At 41.0% G+C, this 18257-nt stretch overlaps 1 protein-coding gene across 4 annotated transcripts in view; it reads left to right on the forward strand.

Annotated features, from left to right (window-relative positions):
- Brca1 (BRCA1 DNA repair associated) overlaps positions 1 to 18257 on the forward strand; it is a 72818-nt gene that overhangs the window by 18802 nt on the left and 35759 nt on the right. For 2 of the 4 annotated variants that reach the window (XM_090350186.1, XM_090350187.1), the window contains exons 5-11: positions 34 to 122; positions 929 to 1071; positions 3513 to 3618; positions 5511 to 5556; positions 8366 to 8442; positions 10054 to 13326; positions 14449 to 14537. In XM_090350186.1, coding sequence (XP_090206312.1) covers positions 34 to 122; positions 929 to 1071; positions 3513 to 3618; positions 5511 to 5556; positions 8366 to 8442; positions 10054 to 13326; positions 14449 to 14537 — 3823 coding nt within the window. Of the gene's footprint in view, positions 1 to 33; positions 123 to 928; positions 1072 to 3512; positions 3619 to 5510; positions 5557 to 8365; positions 8443 to 10053; positions 13327 to 14448; positions 14538 to 15417; positions 15864 to 18082; positions 18181 to 18257 lie in introns of those variants that run through there. The other 2 variants (XM_090350188.1, XM_090350189.1) reach the window with 2 other exon arrangements.

The following is an 18257-nucleotide window of genomic DNA, read 5'->3' on the forward strand; positions in this document are numbered from 1 at the left end:
GCTAAGTGTATTTTTGAAACAATTTAATTTCAGGAGCCTACAAGAAAGTACAAGATTTAGTCAACTTGTTGAAGAACTATTGAAAATCATTCATGCATTTGAACTTGACACAGGATTGCAATGTAAGTATTGCATTGCTCTAGAGGCAGTGTTCAAGTGACCATCCATAAAATCTCAGGATGTTTGACAATTACTTTCTTTGAGTAGGCAATAAGACCTTTAATCTAACTTAGGTTAGCTCTAAGTCTGTAAGCTATATTTTAAGTACTTCAGTCTCATCTCATACTTATTCTATGAGACCTTAGATGTACATCTTTTAAATCTTAAGATCTGAAATTAGGAATATTTTTACAATGGTGTGTCATTGTTTAATTCAGTACTTTCTTAGTAATAGAATGAAAATAGTGATGTGTCTTCCATTGTTGCTATCTTATATTCAGTGCAATATGGTAGTAAGAGGCAAATTTTTTAGTTTTGAGATGGAAATAAGGAATAGAAATAACTTGGGGCATTCTGTCTTTGTTTCCTAGGTATATAATTTTCAAAGTTGCAGGTGGGGAGTGTAGCCTAGTGGTAGAGTGCTTGCCTAGTATGCACGAAACCCTAGGTTCCATTGCTCGGTACCACATATTCAGAAAAAGCCAGAAGTGGCGCTGTGGCTTAAGTGGTAGAGTGCTAGCCTTGAGCAAAAAGTGTTGAAGGACAGTGCTCAAGCCCTGAGTTCGAGCCCCAGGACTGGCCAAAAAAAAAAAAAAACTGTAAGTGGAGCTGTGGCTGCAGTGGTAAATCACCAGCCTTGAGCAACCCTCAGGCCCTGAGTTCAAGCCCCAGCCCCAGCACAAAAAATACAAAAAGCATGGATTTCTTTAATGAAAATTTATACATTTTCTTTAACCACAAAAGTAACGTATGTCTTTGTAATTTATAGTTACAAATGTAAGTTATGATTTTTCAAAGAAGAAGAGTAAATCTCCTGAACATTTAGAGGACGAGATTTCTGTCATCCAAAGTTTGGGCTACAGAGACCGTGCCAAAAAATTTCGACAGAATGAATCTCAAAATTCTACATTGGTAAAACCATTTTCATTTCCTCTGGCAGCCTCTCTTTATTAATCACTGTTAGTTAGTGAATGTTTTAGATGTGCTTAGATTTATACAAAAGATTAGAAAAGAAAAGGAGATGGTAAATTGAGTGGTTGGACAATTTTATTTGGGAGTTTAAATTCAGGACCTTGCTCTTGGCTGGCTTACTTGCGTGGGTGTCACCACTTGAGCCTTTTATCTACCCCTGTTTTTGTTAGTTAGAAATAGATCTCAGATTTTTTCCGCCTGGGTTGGCCTTGAACCAACATTCTCTGAATCACAGCTTAATGAGTAGTTATGAGTATTGAAGTAAGCCATTGGTACCTGGCTGGGCAAGAATTTTGGTTAGTAAACCAGTAGAGGCATTCAGAAAGTTAGAATACTTTGTGTGATCTTTCTTTTGAAGCTTTATCATTTTTAATGCTGGTGTCAAGTAGCCATTTTTTTTTTTTTTTTTTTTTCAGTCTTGGGCTTGAGCTCAGGGCCTGAGCACTGTCCTTGGACTTTCTCAAGGCTAGAGCTCTACCACTTGAGCCTCAGCACCACTTCTGGCTTTTTTCTATGTATGTGGTACCGAAGAATCGAACCCGGGTCTTCATGCATGCTAGGCAAGCACTTTAACCACTAGGCCAAACTCCCGGCCCCTCAAGTAGCCATTTTTAAGCATTTAAAAATTACCTCTAAGCCAGGCACTGGTGGCTCACACCTATAATCCTACCTATTCAAGAGGCTGAGATCTGAGGAAGTCAGATCTAAGTTTATGGTCAGCCTGGGTATGAAAGTCCATGAGATTTTTATCTCCAGTTAATACCAGGAAACTAGAAGTGGTGCTGTGGCTATAGTGCTGTAGAGTGCTAGACTTGAGCAAAAAAGTTCAGGGACAGCACCCAGGCTCTGAGTTCTAGCTCCACAAATGACAACAAAACAAGAAAAAAGAATTTATTTCCAGCCAGGTGCCTGTGGCTTATACCTATTATCCTAGCTACTCAGGAGGCTGAAATCTAAGGATCATGGGCTATTTTCCTGTCAGCCTGGGCAAGAAAATCCCTGAGACTCTATCTTCAATTAAACACCCTGGGGGGGGGGGGGAGCCACAAGTGGAATTGTGGCTCAAGTGATAGAGCACTAGCTCAAGGCTAGTGCTTAAAAACAAACAAATCAATCTATCTTTCTCATGGCACTAGCATTTATATTTCATAGGCATCGAAAGGCAAAGTAGGAAGAAAGAAAGCTTCAATAAATTAATGATGGGCTTTTAAACATTGTTTCCTTTACTAAGTGTTCTTAAGAATATTGGGGCATTGTTGGTGGTTTTGTTTGTTTTTTCTCAGTTGTGGGGCTTGAACTCTGGGCCTGGATGGTGTTCCTCAGCTTTACAGCTCCACAGCCCCACTTTGGGTTTTTCTAGTGGTTAATTGGAGATAAGAGTCTCATGGACTTTAGTGCATGGGCTGGCTGTGAACTGTGATCCTCAGATCTCACCTCCTGCGTAGCTAGGAGCTACAGACATAAGCCACCAAGCTTGGCTCTTTTTTTTTTTTTTAATTTTATCTTTAGTAAAATTTATTTTGTCTAGTTGCCAACCTCTTATCAAAAAATATATCAATTATCAGCTTTAAAATACGGTATTCCTGGGGCTGGGAGTTTGGCTTAATGTAGAGTATTTGCCTAGCATGCACAAAGATCTGGGTTCAATTCCTCAGTACCACATACATTTAAAGAAAAAAAAAAAAGCTAGGAAATGTGCTGTGTTCAAGTAGTAGAGATGTAGCCTTGAGAGAGCCCAAGGAGCGTGCTCAAGCTCTGAGTTCAAGCCCCAGGACTGGCAAAGAAAAAAAAAGTAATACTAATAATATAAAAGTAACACATGCTGAGTGCCAGTGGCTCATGCCTATCTGTAGTCCTAGCTACTCAGGAGGCTAAGATCCGAGGATCATGGTTCAAAGCCAGCCCAGGCAGGAGAGTCTGTGAGACTCTTAACTTCAATTAACTACCTGAAAACTGGAAGTGGTGCTGTAGCTCAAACTGGTAGAGCATTATCCTTGAGCTGAAGAGCTTGACAGTGCCCAGGCCCAGAGTTCAAGCCCCACAACCAGCCAAAAACCAAAACAAAAAACACATAAGCTGGGCACCAGTGGTTCATGCCTGTTATCCTAGCTACTCAGGAGGCTAAGATCTGAGGATCGCAGTTCGAGGCCAGCTGAGGCAGAAAATGTCCATGATACTCTTATCTCTAATTAACCACCAGAAAACCAGAAATGGTTCTGAGACTCAAAGTGATAGAGTACTAGCCTTGAGCAAAAGAGCTCAGGGATGAACAGTGCTCAGCCCAAGTTCAGGCCCCATGACCACCACTAATAACAAAAATCATATATAATAATATATAAGGCACAGAATTAGCCAACAATTGATCATCCTTTACCACTTAGCATGAATCCAGTCTTGGTGTCCAACTCTCTAAACTTGGGATTGTGAGCTCTCTGAAGACAAAGAAACAGATACAGCCTCAAAATAAATCTGTCTACATTGAACTGGGTAAGGCTCTCAGATTTTGTAAGTGCAAAGTAATAGTTGCTTTATTGCTTGTCCTACAGTTTTACCAGAAACCTTGGTTATAATTTATACATGTGGCAGGGAACTTTGGGAAGTGAAAATAAAATAATTTCATAGCATCTGTGGTGAGTCATAAATAATGCAAAAGATTCAGTCAGTACCTTGAGGAACCTTTATAAAGAAAGCATAAGAAAGACTAGTCATAAATATATATATAAAGAAACTTTAGAAAAATGAGAACTAGCAATAAAAAGGAACATGATGGGTTGGTATAGCATTTAGAGGGACCCCTCTCCCTAAATTATACTAGACTAGAAAGGCTTAGGAACAGCTAAGGGCAGGGGTAGGGCTCAAGAGGTGAGTGCTAAGCAAAGGTAAGGGCTTAGCAAACATGAGGCCCTGAGTTCAGTACCACTAAAAATAAGTAAAGAAGAGCTCAGCTCAGACACGTTTCTCTTATTGCCCTGTCTCTTAGAATTGGGATAAATGGGGCTGAGAATGTGGCTTAGTGATAGAGTGCTTGCCTTGCATAGATAAAGCCCTGGGTTGGATTCCTTCATATCACATAAACAGAAAAAGCCAAAAGTGGCACTGTGGCTTAAGTGGTAGAGCACTAGCATTGAGCACAGAGAGGCTCAGGGAAAGAGCCCAGACCCTGAGTTCAAGCCCAAGTCTGGCAAAAAAAAAAAAAAAAAAATTGGGACAAATGGACCCCTTTTGAATTCTCAGGTACTAACATATGTTTAACATCACACTTAACTGGATATTAATGATATTACTTTCTTGTCTCTGACCCATAAGATAATAAATCTATTGCCAACAGTTGTTACATCATTTTAAAAAATAGTTAAAATAAAGGCTGGGAGCTTGGCCCAGTGGTAGAGTGCTTGCCTAACATGCATGAATACCCCGGTTCCATTCATCAGTATCACATACATAGAAAAAGCTGGAAATAGTGCTGTAGCTCACGTGGTAGAGCTCTAGCCTTGAGAAAGCACAAGGACAGTGCTTAGACCCAGAGTTCAAGCCTCAGGACTGGCAAAAAAAAAAGAAAAGAAAACAGGCAAAAAATAGTTAAGTGGAATATGGTATCTCATGTCTATAATACTAACTATTCAGGAGGCTGAGATCTAAGGATCTAGGTTCAAAGCCAGCCTGGGCACAAAAGGACCTGAGACTCTTTATCTCCAATTAACCTGTAGAAAAGTGGGGCTTGGCTCAAGGGTAGGGGAGTAGCCTTGAGCTGAAAAGCTCAGGGACAGCACCCAGGCCCAGGGGAAGGATGATAGGATATAGCCTTAAGCTGAAGAACTCGGGGACAGTGCCCAGGCCAAGTTCAAGTCCATTCTGCCCTCCCCCCACAAAAAAGTTAAAATAATTATAGTAGTTAATCCTGAGAAGTACTTAACTATATTCTATAGTCCAGGTGCTATAAGCTCTGAGATCATTTGGTTTTGTTGCTCTCCAGTTGGAGAAATTAAGTCACTGAGAGGTTAAGAAGTTTTCCCAAGTTAGCTTTTAGTGAGTGGGTAGGCTGTGGACTCAGCTCTGGGAAGGCTTCAAAGCATGTGCTTTCAGCCCCTTTTCCTCACCTGACATTTAGTGTGCCTGTCAGTGAGTAGGACTAGATAAATGAGTATCTGTTTTGTAACAACTATACTTTTTGAGTGTTAAAACATTCTTATTACTTTAAGTAGTACGAAGGAGTTGCCTTTTAACAAATCAGTTTATGAGTATAATAATACATCTTGATCACTTTTACCCCTTTCAACATTCTCACTCATCCCTCTTAAGTTTCACCCTTTCAATTAAAAAAATTACTTATTTTTTGGGGGGGTCTTGGGATAATTTTTGTTTCACTTTGAATTTTTTAGGATCTGATTCTTCTGAAGAAACAAGTTATATATCAAATTATTACAGGTGAGTCAAAAGGAGCCTTTGTGTATAATTAGAATCATGGTATTAAAAGAAACCTTAGAGATCATTGGCTTGCATCTTTATTTTATACTGAAGGAAACCAGTTTTTTGTTTTGTTTTTTACATTTTTCAGTAGTGAAGCTTGGTCTCAGCACTTTCTGCTTGCTAGGCAGACATCATGCCTCTAGACCTTATTTATTTTCTTAGTTACTTAGTTTTTCCCCTGGATTAGAACATGAACTCCATGTCTGGTGATTTCACTCATTGGCTAGCATTTCATCTGAGCCATGTCTTCCTCCCACCCGCCTCTTTATTTCTTTATAATGCCCAAAGAAATTCAGGATACCAGAACTCTTCAATCACTTCCTTCTACTACATGATTTATTCTGAGTCCTTTTTTTTTTTTTTTTTTTTTTTTTTTGCGGGTCCTGGGGCTTGAACTTGGGGCCTGAGCACTGTCCTTGGGTTTTTCTCAAGGCTAGAGCTCTACCACTTGAGTCATAGTACCACTTCTGGCCTTTTCTGTGTATGTGGTACCAAGGAATTGAACCCGGGTCTTCATGTATTCTAGTCAAGTACTCTACCACTAGCCAAACTCCTGCCCTCTCTGAGTTCTTTATATAGTAATTTTTTTTTTGTTTTTGTTTTTGCTTTTGGTCATGGGGCTTGAACTCAGGGTCTGGATGCACTGTCCCTGAGCTTTTCTGCTCAAGGCTAGTGCTCTGCCACATTGAGCCACAGCTCCATTTCCAATTTTCTGGTGTTAATTGGAGGTAAGAGTCTCATGGACTTTTCTGCCTGGGCGGCCTTTGAACTTTGATCCTTATGAGTAGCTAGGATTAAAGGCCTGAGCCACCAGTGCCCAGTTTTATATACAGTAATATTTATACAGTGGGTATTGTGGCTTGTGAATTAGAAGATTCCATTTTCTTTTTCTTTCTTTCTTCTTTTTTTTTGGGGGGGGGTGTGGATCATGAGGCTTGAACTCTGAGCCTGGCCACTGTCCCTGAGCTCTTCAGCTCAAGACTGCTGCCCTACCCCTGAACCATAGCTCCACTTCCCATTTTCTAGTATTAATTGGAGATAAACATTCTTTAGTGCCCTGGCTGGTTTTAAACTGTGATCCTCAGATCTCAGCCTCTTGTATAGCTGGGATTATCATTGCACCTGGTTTCTGCTCTTTAATTCTATTTATCTCTCAAACTTCGTATGAATTGCATAATTTATAAGCAGTTCTCGGGGCCGGGAGTTTGGCCTAGTGGTAGAGTGCTTGCCTAGCATGCATGAAGACCCGGGTTCAATTCCTCGGTACCACATACATAGAAAAAAAAAAAAGCCGGAAATGGTGCTGAGGCTCAAGTGGTAGAGCTGTAGCCTTGAGAAAGTCCAAGGACAGTGCTCAGGCCCTGAGTTCAAGCCCAGGACTGGCAAAAAAAAAAAAAAAAAAAAAAAGCAGTTCTCAATTAGTTAACTGCCAGATTGCTTTCTTTAGAAATTGTTGCTTGACTCTAAGATCTGTGGTAACTGGTCTGAATTATGATGGTGTTGTTATGACTTTTTTTTTTTTTTTTTAGTGTTGGTCCTAAGGCTTGAAATCAAGGCCTGGACATTGTCTCTGAGTTTTTATGTGCAAGGCTAGCTAGCTCTACCACTTGAGTTATAGCTCTGCTTCCTGCTTTTTGGTGTTTAATTGGAGATAAAAATCTTCCAAGGAGCCATGAGTTTGGCCTAGAGGTAGAGTGTTTGCCTAACATGCAAGAAGACCTGGGTTTGATTCCTTGGTACCACATGTACATAGAAAAGGCTGGAAGTTGTGCTGTGGTTCAAGTGGTAGAGCTCTAGCCTTGAGAAAGCCCAAGGACAGTGCCCAGGCCCTGAGTTCAAGCCGTGGGACTGACTAAAACAAACAAAAAAACCCCTCTGCCGGTGCTGGTCATGCCTGTAGTCACACCTACTCAGGACGCTGAGATCTGAGGATCAAGGTTCAAAGTCATTTTGGGTACTAAAGTCTGTGAGATTCTTATCTCCAGTTAACTACCAGAAAACCAAAGGTGGCGCTGTGGCTCAGTGTGGTAGAGTGATAATCTTGAGCTGAAGAGCTCAGGGACAACACCCTGAGTTCAAGTCTCATGACCAGAAAAAAAGAAAAAAGAAAAAGAAAAAAATCCTGAGTTGACTTTGAACTGCAAGCCTCAGATTTCAGTGTCCTGTATAGCTAGGATTACAGGCATGAACTACAGGTGCCTGGCTCATTAGCCATTAAAAGGTAGTACTAGCCAGGAAAGTATAGAAAGCAGTTTAGCAGAATGGTGGTCTTGGGCTGGGAGTATGGCCTAGTGGTAGAGTACTTGCCTAGCATGCACAAATCCCTGGGTTTGATTCCTGGGTACCACATACACAGGAAAAAGCTGGAAGTGGTGCTGTGGCTCAACTGGTAGAGCGCTAGCCTTGAGAAAACCCAAGAACAATGCTCAGGCCCTAAGTTCAAGCCCCAGGACTGGCCAAAAAAAAAGTTTTTTATATTTTGTTAGGATACCTGCTATCTTTTGGCAATCTTTAAATTTTGATTCTCATTTACATGTTCATAAAGCAATGTTCTAAACTGCTGCTCTGATTTTTGTGACTAAATTCTCAGTATTGACATTTCATTTTGACTAGAAGTTACTTAGAGAGCAGATGTCAAAAAGTGAATCATATTGGTTAACTACTGTAACTACCAAGAGGAGCTAAAGTATTGACTCTTTCACATTTGACAGATATATGAGTGTATAACTAGTGTTTCTTACTAAGGTTCCTGTTTTTTACCCTTTAGTATAAGAGATGAAGAATTGTTGCAAATTACTCCTCAAGGAACCAGTGGTGAAGCCAGTTTGGATTCTTCAAAGAGAGGTAAAGGAAAGTCTTCCTGATTTAATAGGCTCATTGTAGAGCAAGTGGGTATATACAGTGTTGTAATTAGATTCTTCAGAAGCCCATTTGGGACATTTATAATTTACAATACTCTTGGCCAGAGTTAGACTATTGCCTTGTACTTGCTAGGCTGGTAAGATACCAAAAATCCACACCTCAGATCTTGATTTTTTTGTTGTTCAAAGCTAGTGCTATACTACTTGAACCACAGCTCCACCCCCTACTTTTTGGTAGTTAATTGGAGATAGGAGTCTCACAGACTTTCCTGCCGGAGCTGGCTTCAAACCACAGTCCTCATTTCTAAGCCTTCTGAGTAGCTAGGATTACAGCATGAGCCATCAATGCCCAGCTTAATTTATTCTTAAAGGCTAGGCGACATAAGAGAAGAGAGGTCTCATTGTCTTGAGTGGAAATAATTACTCTAGATAAATAGGAAAGTACATAAGCCACATCTTCAATATACTTTATTTATAGTGTTTGTTTCTCTTTTAAAAACAGGAGGGGGGCTGGGAATGTGGCTTAGTGGTAGAGTGCTTACCTAGCATACATGAAACCCTTGTTCAATTCCTAAGTACCACATAAACAGAAAAAGCCAGAAGTGGTGCTGTGGCTCAGATGGTAGAATGCTAGATGTTAGCAAAACAGAAGCTCTGGGACAGGGCCCAAGCCCTGCGTTCAAGCCTCAAGACTGGCCAAAATAAATAAATTAAAAAATTAGCCAGGTGCTGGTGGCTCACACGTGTAATCCTAGATACTCTACTCAAGAAGCTGAAATCTGAGGACCTTGGTTCAAAACCAGCCTGGGCATGAAAGTCTGTGAGACTCATCCTCAGTTAACTAACTGAAAACCAGAAGTGACACTGTGGCTCAAGGGGTAGGGCAGAAGCCTTGAGCTAAAGAGCTTAGGGACAGTACCCAGGCTCAGAGTTCAAGCCTCATAACCCCCCCCCCCAAAAAAAAAAGCTAGCTGGTTTCCTTTCTCAAGCTGCATTAGGTGTGTGTGTGTGTGTGTGTGTGTGTGTGTGTGTGTGTGTCTGTCTGTCTGTCTGTCTGTCTGTCTGTCTGTCTGTCTCATGGGGCTTGAGCTGTGGGCCTGGGCTCTGTCCCTGAGCTCTACATCTCAAGGCTACCACCCTACCCCTTGAGCCACAACCCCACTTTCCCTTTTATAGTGATTGATTGGAGATAAGAATCTCACATTCTTTAGTGCCCAGGCTGGCTTTGAACCTCAATCCTCAAATCTCAGCTTCCTGAGTAGCTAGGATTACAAACGTGAGCCACAGGGCCCGGCTTTATAGATATATATATTTTTTCTTTTCATGATAATTCTTTTTTTTTTTTTTTTGCCAGTCTTGGGCTTGAGCTCAGGGCCTGAGCACTGTCCTTGGACTTTCTCAAGGCTAGAGCTCTACCACTTGAGCCTCAGCACCACTTCTGGCTTTTTTCTATGTATGTGGTACCAAGGAATCGAACCCGGGTCTTCATGCATGCTAGGCAAGCACTTTAACCACTAGGCCAAACTCCCGGCCCCTTTTCATGATAATTCTATTGATACCTTTGCTGACGCACCTTGTTTTTGTATATTTTCAGCTTCCAGTAAGGAGGACATAACAAATATTGGCCATCAATCTAGTAGTAAAGATTTGAAAACTACTGGGAAACAGACCACTGAAAGATGTCCTGAAAAGAATTCGAGTGTTTCTGTCTCAGACTTGCATGTGAAGCCATGTGGCACAGATACTCATGCCAGCTCATTACAGCATGAGAACCGCAATTTATTACTCACTGAAGACAGAATGGATATAGAAAAGGCTGCCTTCTGTAATAAAAGCAAACAGCCTGCCTTAGCAAGGAGCCAACAGAGCAGACGGGCTGAATGTAAGGAAACATGTTATGATAGGCAGACTCCCAGCACAGAGCTAAAGGTAGATCAGAATGCTGATCCCTGCTGTGAGTGTAAAGAATGTTCTGAGGACCCAAGAAATACCCAAGATGTTCCTTGGATAACACTAAATAGCAGCATTCAGAAAGTTAATGACTGGCTTACCAGAAGTGATGATATGCTAACTTCTGATGACAGTGGGAAGTCTGAGTCAAGTGCTGAAGTAGCTGGTGCATTTGAAGTTCCAAATGAAGTAGATGAATATTCTGGTCCTTTGAAGAATATAAACTTACTGACCACTGATCCTCATAGTTCTTCAGAAAGTAAAAGCTACAAAACAGTTTCAAGTAATATAGAAGATAAAATATTTGGGAAAACCTATCGGAGGAAGACAAGCCTCCCTAATTTGAACCATGTACCTGAAAATCTCATAAGAAGAGCACTTCCCATAGAACCAAAGATACAAGAGCAACCTCTCACAAATAGATTAAAGCGTAAAAGGCGAACTACATCATGCCTGCATCCTGAGGATTTTATCAAGACAGCAGATTTGACACTGGCTCAAAAGACTCCTGAAAAGATAAATCAGGAAATTCACCAAATGGAGCAGAATGGTCAGGCAATATATCTTACTAAGAGTGATCATGAGAATGAAACAAAAACTGATTATGTTCAGAAAGAGAAAAATGAGAATCCAGAAGAATTATTGGAAGAAGAGTCTACTTTTAGAACTAAAGCTGAATCCATAAACAGCAGTATAAACACTTTTGAACCAGAATTAAATGTCTACAGTCCAAAACTATCTAAGAAAAATAGGCTGAGGAGAAAGTCCTCTCTAAGACGCCTTCATGTACCTGATGTAACATTCAGAACTCCAAGCCCACCTACTCATGGTGAGCTACAAATGAACAGTTGTATGAGCAGTGAAGAGATAGAAAAAAGATCCACTCAAACTCCAGACAGGTGTGGCACAACACTTCAAATCTTAGAAGACACACAGTCTGCAACTGGAGCCAAGAAGAGTAACAATCCTGATGAACAAATAAGTAAGAGATGTGACAGTGATGTTTCCTCAGAACCCAAGTTAACAAGCACGCCTAGTGTTTCTACTAACTGCTCAAGTTCTAATAAACTTGAAGAATCTATCAGTCCTAGCCTTGAGAGAGAAGAAATAGAAGAGAATCTAGAAACAATAGAAGTATCAAATCTTACCAAAGACCCCAAAGATCAAGTGATAGATGGAAAAAGGGCAATGTCAGCTGTAAGACCAGCAGGCAGTACCAGTATTTCATGGATACCTGAATCTGAATATGACACCCAGGTCAGTATCTCATTAATGGAAATTAATGCCCTTAGAAGGGAGAAAACAGCATCAAATCAATGTGGGTCTCAGTATGAAGTGGTTGAAAACCCCAAGCAAGTTATTGGTGATTGTTCTAAAAATATTAAACATGACACAGATGGCTTTATGGATCCATTGAGACAGGAAGATAATCATATGCAGGAGAGTGATATAGAAACAGAAGAGAGTGAACTTGATACTCAGTATCTACAAAATACATTCCAAGATTCAAAGCGTCAATCATTTGCTCTATTTTCAAATTCAGGGAATCCAGAAAAGGGATGTGCCACAGTCTCTGCCTACTCTGTGTCCGTAAGTAAGCAAAGTCCAAATGTCATTCTTGAATATGAGCAAAGAGAAAAAAATCAGGACAAAGAAGCATCTAAAATCAGGCTTGCACAGGCAGTTAAGTCTACTATGGATTTCCCTGTGACTTGTCAGAAAGAGGAGCTGGATGATAATGCTGAATGTAGTAGTAGCATTGCAAAACCCTCTGGGCTTTGTCCATCATCTCAATTAACAGACAATGAACTCACTACTGCCAATCAGCTTGGAATTTTACCGAACTCCTATTTTATGCCATCAGTTTCTCCAGTCAGGCCATCTGTGAAAACTAAATGTAAGAAAAGCCTGTTAAAACAAGTGTTTGAGAAACAGTCAATGTCCTCTGAAGAAGGAATGGAAAGTGAGAGTGTCATTCAAAGTACAGTGTGCATGTGTAGCCCAAATAATATAGAAAATGCTTTTAAAGAAGCCAGTCCAGGCAGTATTAATGAAGTAGGCTCCAGTACTACTGGAGGAGGCTCCAGTATTAATGAAGTAGCTTCCAGTATTGAAAACATTCAAGAGGAACTAAACAGAAGCCGAGGGCCTGAACTAAATGCTGTGCTACAATTTGGTCTTATGCAACCTGAAACTTATAATAAGCAAACTCTTCCTGTAAGTAGTTGTAAGCATCCTGAAATAAAAGAGCAAACAGAAAATGAAGTAGTTCAGGTTGTTGGTGTAGATTTTTCTCCATGTCTAATTCCAGATACCCTAGAAGCAGATATGAGAAGTAAGGTTTCTCAGGTTTGTTCTGAGACACCTGAGGATCTTTTACATGATGACGAAACAAAGGAAAATACCAGCTTTGCTGAAGATGCTATTCAGGAAACATCTGCTGTTTTTAGCAAAGGTATCCAGAAAAAAGAGCTCAGCCAGAGCTCTAGCACTTCAACCCCTGCGTCTTTGGCTCAAGATCTTGAAACAGAAGATGATCTTCCCTCCTTCCGACACTTCTTATTTAGTAAAGTAAACAATACACCAGTTCATTTGATCAGACAGACATTAAATTGTGTGTCTAAGGAAACTGAGGAGAACCCAGTATCGCTGAGGAATAGCCTACAAGTCAACAGTAATGAGATTTTAGTGGAAGCGTCCCAGGAGACACAGTGCTCTGACAGCCCAGGTTCTTCACGACACAGTGCATTAGTAGACCTGACTATCAACTCCAACTCCCAAGATTCCTTCTTGATGTTTTCTTCTCCCAAGCAAATGAACCAGGAAGTTATTGTTCTGAGTGACAGGGGATTGGTTTCAGATGATGAAGAAAGGGAACCTGACCTGGAAGAAGAGGACAGAACAGATTCAAACTTAGGTATTGAAACTAGGGCCGGTGGTTGTTGTTTGTATGTGTGCTTGCCCTAGTCTGTTTTATAGAAGTAAATGTTTATGTCTTTGAGGAGGGTGGTGCTCAGGCTTGAACTCAAGTTCTGGGCACTGTTCCTATGCTACTTTTGCCCGAGGCTGGCCCTCTACCACTTGAGCCATAGTTCTACTTTGGTTTTTTTGATGATTAATTGGAGATAAAAGAGTCTCAGGAACTTTCCTGATTAGGCTGCCTTTGAACTATGATCTTCGGCTCTTAGCCCCCTGAGTAGCCATGATTATAGATGAGAGCACCTAGTAACCAGCATGTGTGTGCCTCTTTTTGGACCTGGGGCTTGAACTTGGGTGCTGTTCCTGAGCCTTTTTTTTCTCTGTTGATTGTGGGACTTGAACTCTGGGTCTGGGCATTGTCCCTGAGCTCTTCAGCTCAAGGCTATTCCCCTTGAGCCATGGGGCCCCTTCCAGTTTTCTGGTCATTAATTGGAGATAAGAGTCTCATAGTCTTTAGTGTGGGGCCTGGCTTTGAACCACAATCCTCAGATCTCAGCCTCCTGAGTAGCTAGGATTACAGGCCTAAGCCACCATGCCTGGCTATTCTGAGCTAGTGCTCTACCATTAATGCCACAGCTCCACTTCCACATTTTTTGGGGAGGCTAATTGGAGATGAAAGTCTCATAGACTCTTTTGCCCTGGCTGGCTTTGGCTCATATCCCAGCCTCTTGAGTAGCTAGGTCTATAGGTGTGAGCCTCTGGTAACTGGCATGTATACCTTTTGAGGAACATCTTTTACAAGTTTCCAAGTGCAGTTAAATTAACCACTACTCAAACTTTAAAGATGCTCCTCCTAAGCTTTTTTTCCTAAAACATCGAAAGTCAATGACATAACCAAAAGATCTGTGACAAAGCCAGCATTTATGCCCTCATCATTGGTGGACTTGCTTCTGATTTTCATTGTTAGGAATTTTATGATGTCCTAGACCCAAGAGTTTAAATCATTTTAGGTAACATGAAAGCAAAACCAGTCCTGCCCAAGGGAAGAAACCAGTTCAGCAGATTGCCATGTTTAAGGTCTGTTTTTACATCTTAATTCTTATTTTTATTATTATCTAAGGTGAAGCAGCATCTGGCTATGACAGTGAAACAAACCTTTCTGAAAGCATCTCAGAAGTGTCCTCACAGAATGATTTTTTAACCACTCAGGTAAAAAACATATGTGTGTGCATGTGAGGTATCTTTTGCATTCAGTAGTATATAAACTTGTGTCCTTCTGTCTGCTGATCGTATCCTTTGAATTAATGTCATAATAGTTGTGTATTATAACCATATCTTCTTAAATTGTAAGCACCTCCATGAAACTCACACTGCTTCCTATTATCGTGTGTGTGTGTGTGTATGCATGTATTCATCAAGCCCATTGGAGACCATGAAATACTAAATTAATAAGGTAGGCCTTGAAAATTCATCTTCTCCATAGCAAAAATGCTTGAAAGCATGATTGTATGAGTATTATCTTCCTTATAAAACATGCCTTTATTTCCTGGTTGGTTGGTTTGTTTGTTGCCAGTCCTGGGGGTTGAACTCAGGGCCTAACCACTAAGTTTTCTCAAGGTTAGAGCTCTACCACTTGAGCCACAGCACTACTTCTGGCTTTTTCTATATATGAGGTACTGCAAAATCGAACCCAGAGCTTTGTACATGCTAGGCAAGCACTGTACCACTAGGCCACTCTCCTGGCCCTGTTTCCTGGGTTTTATATTATAAAAATTGTTCAAAATTTTCCCAAGTTCTCATCTTTAAAAAATTGTCTTTTTAGGGCCGGGAGTTTGGCCTAGTGGTTAAAGTGCTTGCCTAGCATGCATGAAGACCCGGGTTCGATTCCTTGGTATCACATATGTAGAAAAAAGCTGGAAGTGGTGCTGAGGCTCAAGTGGTAGAGCTCTAGCCTTGAGAAAGTCCAAGGACAGTGCTCAGGCCCTGAGCTCAAGCCCAGGACTGGCAAAAAAAAAAAAAAATTGTCTTTTTAAAAAGATGCGGGGCGGGGTGGTTTATGCCTGTAATCCTAGCTACTCAGGAGGCTGAGATCTGAGGATTTAGGTTCAAAGCCAACCTGAGCATAAAAGAACCTGAGACTCTTATCTCCAGTTAACCTCTAGAAAATGAGAAGTGGGGCTTGGCTCTAGGGTAGGGCGATAGCCTTGAGCTGAAGAGCTCTGGGACAACGCCTGCCCAGGCCCAGAGTTCAAGCCCCAAACCGACCAAAAAAAAAAAAAAAAGATTCAGTCAATCCTGTGTAATGGCTCGTTCCTGTAATTCCAGTTACTTACAAGGTAGATTGGGAGGATTGTGGTTGGACTTCAGCCTAGACAACGAATTCAGCAAGACACTATTATAACATCTGTTCTCCTATCTGCATGAGAGGCCTAAGTAGGAGATTTCAATCCAGACTTGTCCCAAGCAAAGAACTTTAGATTATCTGAAAAATAACTGAAGGACTAGAAGCACAACTCCAGTAGCAGGGTATACAAGGTGAGCCTTTGACTTCGAACTCCACTACCACAAAAAAAAAGAAGAAAAGAAATTGTGCTTCTCCAGCCCTTGTGATATTTTGAGTTCCTGTTTTCTTTTAGCTTTGCCAACACTTAGTAACAACCAGTTTTTAAATTTTCTACCTCTTGGTATTATATCGAGGACAGATAGGGAGGTTATGTCTTCTGTAGTCCATTCTCCCTACAGATTAAAAACCTTTAAGCCTGAAGTTCACTGGAGTTAGTCCAGTCTGTTCCTGATTTTTTTTTTTTTTTTTGCCAGTCCTGGGCTTGAGCTCAGGGCCTGAGCACTGTACTTGGACTTTCTCAAGGCTAGAGCTCTACCACTTGAGCCTGAGCACCACTTCTGGCTTTTTTCTATGTATGTGGTACCGAGGAATCGAACCCGGGTCTTCATGCATGCTAGGCAAGCACTTTAACCACTAGGCCAAACTCCTGGCCCTCCTGATGTTTTTTGTGGGTTTTTGTTGTTGTTGTTTTGGGGTTTTTTTGAGGGGTTTAAACTCTGGGCCTGGCACTGTCCCTGAGCAATTCAGCTCAAGCTAACGCTCTACCACTTTGAGCCACAGCACAACTTTGGGTTTTCTGGTGGCTAACTGGAGATAAGAATGTCACAGCCTTTCCTGTCCAGACTGACTGAACTGCAGTCCTCAGATCTCACCTCCCAAGTAGCTAGGATTACAGGAGTGAGCCACAAGCACCAGGCTTCTGTTCCTGATTTGTCCCCTGTTTTTTTACCTCTGCAGGATTGCCATGGTGACCAACTTGATGAAAAGGCTTAGGAGATCTTTTGTCTTTCCACAATTCTGCTTTTTTCTAGATGTGGATATCAGTTGATATTTTTCCCTTGTTGTTCTTTATCAGTCGTGGGGCTTGAACTCTGGGCGTAGGCACTGTCCCTGAGCTCTTCAGCTCAAGACTAGCACTCTACCACTTGAACCACAGTACCACTTCTGATTTTCTGGTCTCACGGACTTTAGTACCCAGACAAGCTTTGAAGTGTGATCCTCAGATCTCAGCCTCCTCTGTAGCTATGATTACAGTCATGAGCCACCAGTGCCCAGCTAAGTTCTAATTTTTTTTATTCCATCTGTCTTTACCATATTGTATTATATTTGACATTCAATAAACTTCCTAGTTTTTTCTAAATTTCCCTGATCTTATTCCTAGAGACAGACCTATGTCTATGTATTCAGGATTCATTTTACAGAGTGTTTTATTAAGTATCACTGAACACAAAGTAACTTAAATCAGAAGTAGCGCACTCACGAAAATGAAGTGGGATCTTTCCTCTCTATTTATACAGAACTAAGAAGAGTATAAAGAATGCTAATTTGCTATCTTAATAACTTTTAAAACCAATGATTGCTTAATTATATTCTCCCTTCCTTCCTTCCTTCCTTCCTTCCTTCCTTCCTTCCTTCCTTCCTTCCTTCCTTCCTTCCTTTTGTCAGTCATGGGCCTTGAACTCTGGGCCTGGGCTTTAGGCTAGTACTCTACCACGTTAAGCCACAGTGGCACTTCCTGTTTTCTGGTGGTTAATTGGAAATAAGAGTCTCATGGACTTCCAACTTCAATGTCTTGGCTAGCTTTGAACTGTGATCCGCTGATCTCAGCCTTCTGAGTAGCTAGAATTACAGACATAACCCACCAGTATCCAGCTTCATTCATTAATTTATGCACGAATGAATACTGAGTATTTACTGTTTGCTGAGCATTGGAAAGACAAAAGTGACAAAGGGTCTGGCATGATATTGCACACCTAAAATCCCAGCACATAGGAGGTTGAGGCAGGAGGATCTAAGTTTAAGGCCAGCCTGGGTTATATACTGAGACACATTCATGCACACATACACGAACACTCTGGATTAAGAGATTAAAATTATGTATTTAGGACTGGGAGGTTAGCCTAGTGATAGAGTGCTTGCCTAGCATGCACAAAGACCCAGGTTTGATTCCTCGATACTGCATACATAGAAAAAGCTGGAAGTGGTGCTGTGGCTCAAGTGATAGAGCACTAGCCTTGAGAAAACACAAGGACAGTGCTCAGGCTCTGAGTTCAAGCCCCAGGACTGGCAAAAAAAAATGTATTTAAAATAGAAGAGTCTTCTCATCAAGGAAGTTACACATCAGCTTGAATATGTACTATCACATTCACTGTATGATCCCAATAAATAATCAGTTCTCTGTTCTTGATAGATAAGATAGTAGAGACTTCCAGAGGAAAATTTTGAGCTGAGATTATGAAGATGACAAGAATTTTTCCAAATGGGAAAAGAGGAGAGACAGCAATTAAGGTGAAAATTCAGAGGCATGCAATGAATACCTAGGAAACACAAAAGTCTTTTTGTGTCACTGGAAAATGGGAGCAAAT

Source organism: Megascapheus bottae, chromosome 17 (assembly GCF_031878675.1).
Source record: "Megascapheus bottae isolate mThoBot1 chromosome 17, mThoBot2.hap1, whole genome shotgun sequence".
Lineage (NCBI taxonomy): Eukaryota > Metazoa > Chordata > Mammalia > Rodentia > Geomyidae > Megascapheus > Megascapheus bottae.